Genomic DNA, 11,329 nt, shown 5'->3' with positions numbered 1-11,329 from the left:
TTCTCTGAAGGCTATAGAATCACTATATTGCTGAGGAGCACCAGACAAATTCTTGATTCCCATAATCATGCTGTTTCTGATAATAATGGAGTCATAAACTTTCCCAGGGAGAATATTTGGCAGAAAGAACATGACGTAGAATATGTGCATTATTATACAAATAAGCTTTACTCTTACAGCAACCACCAGCAATCCAAGAGACTCATGTCCTGCTCTAGGGGTGGGAACTGTGTCATACCATCCATGCGGAAACCAGAAGAATGTAGCAATAAAATGACTCCTGCTGGACTCATAAATCTGAGACTTGCTCAGCCATCATCAAAACAGGTTCCTCTATTATCAGATAGAAACAAATACAGAGACACACAGCTAGAAAATATTCAGAGAGTTGAAGACCTCGAGACACTTGGCAAAATAAATCACCCTGCTTTGCCCAAGATGTCCAACCCAAAATGAACTCAGTACAATCTTTACAGGTCATTTGCTATGTATTATGATATCTGTCTTCGTATATTTATAAGGTCCCCGTGTTTAACTTGTGTGTTCCTGTGTCTGTATGTGTGTATTGTGCTTTTTCTTTGATTCTTTTTCTTCTAATTTTTTGTACTATTGTGGTTTATTTATTTTTGTGTTTAATTATTGTTTAGATGCTTTTTACTTTCATAAGGAGACATAGAAAGGGTGTGGATCTGGACAAGAAAGAAGATGGGAAAGAACTTGGAAGACTAGGGGAAGGGGAAAAACTAATCAGAATATATTAAATGAATAGAATGTTTTTTCAGTAAAAGAAAAACATAATTTTAAATAATGGGGTATGGTAGGGATCCTTTGTGATCACAGAGCTGGAGAGGCAGAGATAGGATAATCCTTAAGGCTACCAACTTGGAATGTTTGGCAATTCCCAGGTCCAGAAGAGACACTCTCTATCAAAGCATGAGGTGAATGGTTTGTGAAGAAAAATAGTCAAAGTGTCTCCTGCCTCCAAGTATAAATGAACATGTATCTTTGGTCAGCGCACATACATAGTAGCATATACACATTCACAGAAAAGACATTATATAAAAAGATATTGCATATCTGTATTTGTACTATCTGTACATAAACAATTTTAATTTACCAATAATATTTCAATAAATGTAGATGAAATTAATTGCAAACAAACAAGCATATGAAAGTTTCAGATAAGTCTAATTGAGTAAAACTCTGGTAAACAGTGGAAAAACTAAATTACCATTGTTTTCATAACCCAGAGAAATTAGAATTATTAAACAAAATTAAAGTTATAATTTTAACTAAACTTGATGTATTAGAGATTAAAATGTTTTTAAAAGAAAGGCTTAAAAAGTTACTTATCAGCAAGGAACTTCCTTTGTATGTAATACTACAAACATTATTTAAATCATATGAAGAATCTCACTTTGCCCCTTGACAATTAAAGTTTAAGAAACATTTATAATTTGGACAAAATCCAATTACTGGAGCTACAAGCATGGTACCTAAAGTCATCTGAAACTCCAGTTTCAGGGGATCCCATGACCTCTTCTGACATCTTTGAGCATCAGGAATGCAGTCATGTAGACATATTGATACAGCACTTACAGATATAAATAAAAATAAGTATTAAAAATTAATATTATTAATATTTAATATTATATTTATATCTTTTAAATTTATACTTTATTTTTTATTTAAATTATTTTAAATAATTTATATTTATTTATTTATATCTTCTGGTTTCTGCATGGATGGTATGACAAAGTTCCCACCCCTAGATAAAAAAATAAAAACATTTTAATCTCTAATACATCAAGTTTAGTTAAAATTATAACTTTAATTTTGTTTAATAATTCTAATTAATATTTATTATATATTAATATCTTTTTAAAATATTTATAATATTAAATAAATATTAAAATTTATTTTATTTATATGACTACACTGTAGCTGTCATCAGACACACCAGAATAGGGCATCAGGTCCCATTACAGACGGTTGTAAGCCACCATGTGGTTTCTGGGAATTAAACTCATGACCTCTGGATGCACAAACAGTGCTCTTAATCTTTGAACCATCTCTCTAGCTCCAAGTAAATCATTTTTAAAAGAAAAGAATCATGTTTTAGAAAATCTGTTGGCACTTTGATTGCAAGTTTTTCAACACATTGATTACTCTCTTATCAGAACTGATTTGTACCAAAGGAGTAATTGTGGGATAGGCAGTCACTACAAGTTTCTGAACAGTCAGGATGACTGGGTCATACATCCATAACAAGAGTGAGGTGGATGAGATGATGATTTCCACCCAGTACATGACCACAAAGAAAACCACAAGTAGTAAGATGGTCTGGGTGGCCCTTTTCTCAGGGGACACTCTCAGGTGCCTAATGCTATGAAGATGCTTGCAGTGCCTCTGGTGTCTGAACAAGATAATCACTATATATGCATTTGTGATCAGCATGACTCCTACAAGAAACACATCTCTGAAAGTTGTCACTGTAAAAATCAATCCACTGATAATGTAGTTCATGAGAAATAATGAACAGGATTTAGTGACTCTCATCTGGTTGGTTTCACTCACATTGTTAAAAGCACCAACATAGAATAACATGTGACTACTGACCAAGAAATTAAAAAACCAAATATAGAAAACAGCATAGATGATGTATGTTTTTAGTTTATGCTTAAATTTTGCCAACAGTGAGGTATGGGGACTGATTGTGACAGCCTGGGACACACTCAGGAGGCAGGTGATGCAGATAGAGAGCCCTCTCATGACCCTACTTATATAAAAAATTGCCTTACACTTGAAGTCATTCTCAATGTTCAGTGACTCAAGTATGACTGCAAGCCAATTATCCCCTCCAGTTAGCAAAAACGATATATGAGCAAAGGTCAGTTGGCAGGAGATCAGATCCATGGGCTTTGATCTATGACCTAGGATTGTGAAAGTATAGAAACAAAGGAGAAAAGTATTGGCTAGAATTCCAAGTCCAGCTTGGAAATAAAGGATATTCGTTAATGAGGACATAAGTGGTAAGTGTATTCATCTTAAGAGCATATTGGATGTATATTTCAGATATCTGAAAAAAAAAAGAGTATACATGAGACTTGTGACTCACTGGACAGTATGCCTAAATCATCATTCTACTAATTTTTGATTAATCTTTAACTTCTGATGTTCCAGACTGAACATCATAGCCTACATTTCTATATACCATCCATGTACCCCCTATACATGGAATATTATAGACAATAAATTCACCCACACTCATATATATACTTTATGAACACTTTGTCTCATGCACCTGATTCTCATGCCTTAGAAACACAATCCTATTGATTTAAATTACCTCATTGTATACTTAACTATACAGAACATTGCTGATAAGCACACAATATTAAGAATGTTCTTAGAGAAGAACAAAACATATGTAGTCTTGGAAAAAATTACATAATAAATAAAACAATTAGTTCATTCATTCTCATGGTCTTTAATTATACTGTGCTTTATTTCACAGCTATCCATGTTTTGGCTTGGAATTCTAATGGAATCACAGCTATAATTCATGATAATCTCACTATTTTAATTAGTAAAAGGTCTGTCATATTTTTGTTATGTTGTATTAATTGTATGAACATTATGGATATAAATGACCCTAGGCAGTTCCCACTTCAGTTCCCATCACATTAAAACCCTTTGTGAACTCCAATTAAGGATTAAGAAACTAACTCCCTGCTATCAAATACTATCTTTCTTTTTGTGGAGGAGGGAAGTTAATCATGAACAGCATAATTCCTTATGGACTTTTGAGCCATCCATATTGTTATTTTATGTAGCTATCTCCTTCCTTTCTTTTGTACTTATCCTCGTCTTCTTTACCTAAGGATCCACCCATTTTCCTATTTCCCTATTTGATAAATTGTGTCCTGCTATTCCCCTTACTTTTCTCCCACCTTCTTAGGTTTTACCTCTTTACTCAACAGTAAGGAGCCCTGAGTTTTTCATGTCCATGATCAGATATTTATAACGTGCAATTCTGCTGTCTATTGCTCCCAAACTTGCCCCTATCCTTACAATGTTTCCATTTTTGCTTTCCTGATTTCTATAGTTTCTATAGGCTATATAACCACATTGGAAGATATGGAGCTAGGAACTTTCAACAAGAAAGAACATGTGAATTAAGGTAAGCACTATTTTCCACACATTATCACAATGGTGAACTTGCTGAAGATGTCCATCTAGGGATGTTCTTTGGGAATTTCTGTTTAAAAGAGATTCCTTCCTATGTAGTGGAAACAAGGTCCCAGTGTTATCATTCATAATCAGCACCCAAACACTCTTTACAGTTTCACGCAACAGTTTTTCCTTTGGTGTGTATGTATGTTACTTGGCCTACTTACCAGGAGCAATTTATTATTGAATTGATTTAATTCAGTACTTTAAAATCAGCTTTGTGATAAAGAAATAGAAAATGCCTGTACTTATTCAAAGCTTGTGAGAAATGGATTGCCCAATTATATTTCAAGTTCACTCAGATATTCCACATATTTGCATGCATGCCTGCTTGTCTGTATAGAAATAATGAAGAAGTTAGTGGAAGAGACCCTCCTATAATGTGACCATGAATGTGAAATAATAAACTACACGTTTTATATTTATATGAATTTTCTTCTTAAAATGCTTACTCTCATAAAGTAATGGATCATCCAAATTGCCAGAGCCAAATATCTAATTCTCTCACCAACCTATATCCACAGTGACTGCATGGTGATTGTCTGCCCCCCCCCCCCGGGAAATGTCAGTGTTTATTAAACATTTAAGGACATTTGGAGATGGTTGGAGAAATATACAGAATGTAGAAAAGTCCTAAGAGTCCCTTTTGCCTGGGGGTGCAAGCATTTCCTTTCCTTCTTATTCTCATTGATATATCCTGTTCTTCTGATTATTTATTTTGAAGACATTTCTTAAAGCCTCCTTCTGCACCCCTGACTTGTGAAGATCCATTTTGTTCTCTCTCCCTACCCAAATCTCAGAGTCCCAAACTGTGCTCCAGAGTGGTTTGAGGGCATTAATTATGCTCTGCTTGCCTGGCTGGCTCTCTAGTAAAGACTCAATAGGAGTCGGGAGCTGCAAAAGCCACATGAAATCTTGGTCCTCGGTCATAGGGCCATGATGTGGCCATGGGCTCAGGTAAAGAAACAAAAGAACAGATGAGCAAATAAAAAAAAAAACCTATACAGCATCCTAAATAAATCCGTTGAAGAGTTTTATCCTCATGATGTGGATTTGAGCCCAAGGACTGAGTGTGGAGCTGGGCCACCAGAAGTTAGGAAAAGAGAGAGCAGGAAGAAGCCTGGCGATCAGCTGCAGGGGTGGGGAGGAGATGGGAAGACCATTAAGGTCCCTTTCTTCTCGGTGCCTGAGGATCAGGCACCAAACAGACAGCCCTTGGGACAGGTGAGGAGTAGGGTTAGTCCCTAGGCTCCTGGAAAAGTAAGTGGTAAAGGTGAAGGAGAAGTACAAGACTTGGAAAGGAAATTGGAATGAAACTTTCCATCTCATTGGGAGATAAGGGCAGGGTAGGGCTGAAGAGCAATAGGAGAGCACCTAGACCTGGGAAAAAGAGGAGCCTAAGTCCCCTGTTCTGACAGGGACTGGAGGTGACTGTCACTTGTCCGAGTCCAGGCCCATCATGTTCTTGAGGGTGTTCTTGAGGCTGGTTCTACTGGGGGACTTCACTGCAGGCCAGAACTCTGAGCTCTGCTCATCTTTGCGAAGACCCATCTCAATGAACACTACCTGAGAGCCTTTGGAGGACTCTGTCATAGACCCCAAACCCCCAGCCTGGCCCGCTAACCACTAGTTCTTATTCTGGTGAGACTCCCCCAGCCCATTAAGTTTTGTCTTACTGACGGTTTTGGTGCTTCCACTGTTGTCAAGCAAGGCATACAGCACTGGTGTCTGCCACCTGCACTTCGAGGAGTCCTTCGAAGAGTTGTAGAATTTTCCCTACTTTATGACACTACAGGAAGAGAGGTTGCAGCAAGATTGGCCTCACTGGCTGGTTTTTTTTTTTTTTTTTTTTTTAAACTATGGGATTAAGGCTGGAGAGTTGGATTGGTGCTTAAGGATCTTTTAACTATTGCAAAGGATCTTGATTCCCAGCAATGACATGTGGCTTATGACCTGACCATCTGTAATTGTAATTCTGGTGAATCCATTGCCCTGTGACACAGAAATACATGCAAATTAAACATTCATATACATAAAATAAAGAAATAAAGATGTAAATAAATAAAAACTCTTGGATAATACTTAATTTAAGCCTTCATCTGCAAATTGAAAACATTTATAGACTGCTCATAGGGAACATAAAGTAAGCATGTGACTTTCAGGTGACAAGATGCATGGTGTTGGCTGATGGTCCATTGTCAGCAACAATAAGCTTTCAGGAATCTCATTAGATAAGGACCTTAGCCACCCAAGCTAGGTCTATGGAATCTTTATAAACTAGATAATGACAGCATGACTAAATATTGATCACCAATTAATAAGAATTAACTTGTAATTATTACATGATACTCTTAAATAACTGAAATGTTTGAATAGTTCTTTGAAAATTGTGTTTAGCACTGATGTAACTGAAAGCACTAGAAGCTGACTAGCATATTACAGTCTCTCACTTACAAGCCAGTTCCTCTGAGATGAAGCAGCAGCAGCTGCAGCAGCAGCAGCAGAAGTGTCACTGCAGAGACTGTGGTGAAGCAAACATTACTGAGCTTCATTACAAGTTGCATTGAGTGAGTTTGGGAAAGATGTGAAAATGTTCACTGGAAGTGTGTGTGTGTGTGTGTGTGTGTGTGTGTGTGTTTGTGTGTGAAATTACTGGACTACTACTTTAAGAATAGAGCAATAGCATAGCATGGGCCAGGGCTGCTAACATGAATACCTTTATATCAACTGAGTAAAAACTGAGAATACCAAATGTGTTTATGAAATAAAATGAACTGAAAAAAAGAAAACAGAGAATGTGTCCTCTGTTTTACGTTGATGTGATGAAATATGGGCCTAATGTACTGGTACAGGCACTTAATGTAAATTATGCTTGTAAACATAAACTCCAGCTTTTATCATTTGGTTTTTGTATTATTGATATTCTGCGGCCAGTGACTTAATGACTTTAACTGGCAGCATTTTTTTTTCCTTCTTTAAAAATCATCAATTTCATAATTCTACATTTTCTGCTTTCCAGTATAATTTTGGTGTATGTGTGTGTGTGTTTAAGAAAACAAAGGAGGGAGATTGCAACCTGTAGTTCAGACTGACTTCAATCAAACCCATGTTCTTCCTGCCTTAGACTTGAAAATGCTGGGATCATAGATGTGTGCCACCAAACCTGCCTTCATTTTCCATTTTTATTTCCTATATATATTAGTAACTGATATTCCAGGAAAATAAAAATAGACTTGAGATATATATCACCTTAACTTAAACTTACTTTGCATTTCTTTGGGAATGCATATTTTAAGGAGCAATTGTATTTTGTAACTATTGAAGGAAATGTTGGGGATTGTAACTTTAAATAATTTTATACTATTTGAGAATTAAACATATTTTTCTCACTGCTAATAAAAAGCTTACTCAATACTATATTCTTAGCAACGTTACAAGCTTCAATTTAGAAAACTTGAAATATTAAAACCGATTTTGTTTCAATTGAAACACTCAGATATCTACTGAAACTTATCCAGACTATAATTTTTAAGGATAATGTTACATGGATTTAACAAATAAGTGATGTGAGATTCCAGATACTTTAAATAGTGAGTATTTGAATTACATAGTAAAGATCGACTTTATAAGAAATCATTGCAAGAGAGTAACCAAATCTCACTATTAACACTAAATTAGTTAATATTTTTTGTATATTCCTAGCTTAAGGTTCTTACACTTAAATGCATACAACCAGTTAACTTGACAAAAGTAGTAAAATAAGAATATACAAAATATAATTGAAGGTAAATTAATTCTATGAATGTAATCCTGCACATCAATAAGGGTGTTTCTTTATCACCCTCTAAGGTATTTCAGTGTTCTGTTACAGGAATAGAAATCTAGCACATTTGGCAATACCTAGGTAGAATCACATTCTTAGAATTATTAGAGTACAAACTCTGGAGAATCCTATGTCAAAGATGCTCCTTAAAATATCGCATCTGGAGCTACTTTTACATGTACACCCATATACATTCATTGTAAAAAAAGTGATGGGTTTCAGGGCATTTTTGTTCAATACATATTAGCCATTGGTTACTTCCACTCATTAGCCTTTCCTATCTCTCTATCCAACCTTCTGCTAGGCCTTATCACCTTTCCAATAGCCCCTTCTACTGTAACATATGCAATTAGAGATCACATTAAGATAAATCTATGTTCTTTTATAAATTGTTACACAGACCCATTTATGTTTACAAGCATCTGTTGAAAGCTTATTGTACTGTATGTCTCAAAAGTAATATTCTAAGCAGAGAATTCTATAATCATTTATTACAGAATCCTGTTCCTATTCTACCCCCTATAATCAGCTCTCAGTATAATGAAAAGAAAAAGAACACTCACCAGCTGGGCCATTGACAAACATCCTTGTAGAATGAGGCCCTAAGAAGTAGTTATAAGGAAGAGATGTTATCAGCTCATCTCCCTCTAGACCCATAGTTATGTCATCTGGAGAAGGCACTTCTGACCTTGAGGTTGTTAGGAAGTGCTATGCTCAAATGCCAAAGTGAACTTTCCTAATCCCAAGAAAACAGTAGAGTAGGAAGAGCTGAGCTTTGAATTTCCCACATGTGAGCTATTCTCTGGAGGCCACATCTGTCTGTGTAGATTAATTGACCCCAGTTCCTGTGAACAAAACAGTAGTAACATGAATAATAACCACTTAAGAGAAACAGAAAATCATTTTAGATTCTTCCATGGTATCTTTTGTTCTTCTAAATAATTTATGGTCAGTTCCATACGTAATTGACAATGGCTTTAGGATCTCACCTAGAAATTAACAGCTCTTTTGATAAAATTAAGAAAATGTCACCTTCTCCAAACACACTTAGGAGAGAAATGTTTCTTACAGAGCAGATAGAAGTGAGAACATGTAACTGTATTTTCAGGAGAAACTGGGCTGTGGGCCTGGGATATAGCTCAGTTCATAGAGTACATGCCAAGAAAGTATTCTGTATGTAGGACACAATGAAATAAGTCACACCTTCGAGTTATAGGCACATGTGATAGAAAATAATACCAAGTTAGTGTCAAACACAAGGCATTCAATGAGATCATAAAATAAACCACCCCAAAGACACAACTATATAACACAAGAAACACAGAGACCACATAAAAAGACAAGAGTAGAATAAAAAAATTTCCATGCATTTTATAGAGAAAACACTAAATATACAGAACTAAAAAGTGGATTGCTAGTTCTAAGAGGAAAAACTGTTAAGTCACAAATAAATAAGACCCATTTAATGGAAAAATGAACTTTCCAAATTAGAAGAAAATGGTTGAGTTGGAACAGCTGATTTCTCCAGGTAAACTTTCAAACTCAGAAGAGCGCACAGCAGTGCATCTCCCATGCTAAATGACAGCCAATGTAAAGTAATATAAACTGCTGCAATGATGAAAGAAGAAAAACAATTTTCCAGAACATAGACATACAAAAAATTTATATTCAACAAATCTAACCTAAGGCAAGACAGGTAGCATTATTTTGGACAAAAGAGAGGAATGAGCATAACAGAGAGGCTGTGAAAAAATATGAAGCCATCACTAGTAAAAGACCAAGTACCACTGAGAACACAACATTAAAAATAAACAACACAATGACCAGAACTTAAACACATGTTTCAACAACACTTTACTATAAATGGTCTCAATTCTCCATTCAAAAGTTACAGACTGACTGAATGGATCAAGAAACATGTTTATCTGCTGCCTCTAAGGAAAAAAAAAAGTCAGTTGTAAATATAGTCACCACCTTAGAGTAAAAGAATGGACAAACGTAACCCAATAAAACCAGAAAGAAATCTGGTGGTACTATCCTAACTTCTGACAAAAATAGACTTTGAACTAAAACTAATTAGAAGAGATAAAGAGGGGTATTTCATTCTAGTCAATGGAACACTTGAGGAGGAACAACAATATGAACTAACCAGTACCCCCAGAGCTCCCTGGAACTAAACCAGCAATCAAAGAAAACATATGGTGGGACACATGTCTCTAGCTGCATATGTAGCAGAGGATGGCCTACTCGGCCATCAATGGGAGGAGAGACCCTTGGTCTTGTGAAGATTCTATGCCCCAATATAGGGGAATGCCAGGGTTAGGAAGCAGGAGTGGGTAGGTTGGGGTGCAGGGGGAGGGGGGAACAGATAGGGGATTTTTGGAGAGGAAACTAGGAAAGGGGATAGGATTAGAAATGTAAATGAAGAAAATAATAAAAATATTTTTTAAAAAAGGACAGTACTGTCCTAAACAAATATGTATCATACTCAGTGACACCCAGTTTCATATTAAAGAAATTTTACAACTGGATTAAAAGACACAGATTAACATCAATTTGTTTACAGTAAGTGATTTCAACATACAACAGGAAGTGTGTCGTAGGGTTGTAAACATCTGGAAGGTAGAATTAGGATACTTCTCCTTCTGTTGGAACTTGAGCTCTTGGGAAGTCTTGGAAAGGTCTGTCTCTGTTCTCTCTCTCTCTCTCTCTCTCTCTCTCTCTCTCTCTCTCTCTCTCTCTCTCTCTCTCTCTCCCCTTGACACTCTCTCCTCTCTTCTTACCTCTCTCCATCCTCGTTCTTTCTTTCCATTCTTCTTTCTTTCTATTTTTTTCTTCTTTTTACAGCAAGTATACCATAATCCATAAGAATGGAAATGAGATGGCTATATATGAATGTGAAATGTGCAGTATGTCGTCTTGGTTCTAACATCTCCTTTCTGTGCAAATTGAACCATTCCTATCTACTTGTACTAAGGTCAAATCTAAGTGGATTAAGGAACTCCACATACAACCAGAGACACTGAAACTTATAGAGGAGAAAGTGGGGAAAAGCCTCAAAGATATGGGCACATGGGAAAAATTCCTGAATAGAACAGCAATGGCTTGTGCTGTAAGATCGAGCATCAACAAATGGGACCTCATAAAATTGCAAAGTTTCTGTAAGGCAAAAGACACCATCAATAAGACAAAAAGGCCACCAACAGATTGTGAAAGAACTTTACTTATCCTAAATCATATAGGGGACTAATATCCAATATATATAAAGAACTC

At 36.0% G+C, this 11,329-nt stretch overlaps 1 protein-coding gene across 2 annotated transcripts in view; it reads right to left on the bottom strand.

The window, feature by feature from the left end:
* The window catches only part of LOC110296750 (vomeronasal type-1 receptor 100-like), a 4,311-nt gene extending 1,284 nt beyond the window's left edge, over window positions 1-3,027 (bottom strand). Inside the window, exon 1 of one of the 2 annotated variants that reach the window (XM_021165514.1) lies at window positions 2,138-3,027. In XM_021165514.1, the coding sequence (XP_021021173.1) occupies window positions 2,138-3,027 (890 nt within the window). Of the gene's footprint in view, window positions 1-2,118 lie in introns of those variants that run through there. The other variant, XM_021165515.1, reaches the window with a different exon arrangement.
* Window positions 3,028-11,329: the final 8,302 nt, after the last annotated feature.

Source organism: Mus caroli, chromosome 6 (genome assembly GCF_900094665.2).
Source record: "Mus caroli chromosome 6, CAROLI_EIJ_v1.1, whole genome shotgun sequence".
NCBI classification, from domain to species: Eukaryota; Metazoa; Chordata; class Mammalia; order Rodentia; family Muridae; genus Mus; species Mus caroli.
This window is presented reverse-complemented; position numbering and strand designations above follow the sequence as displayed.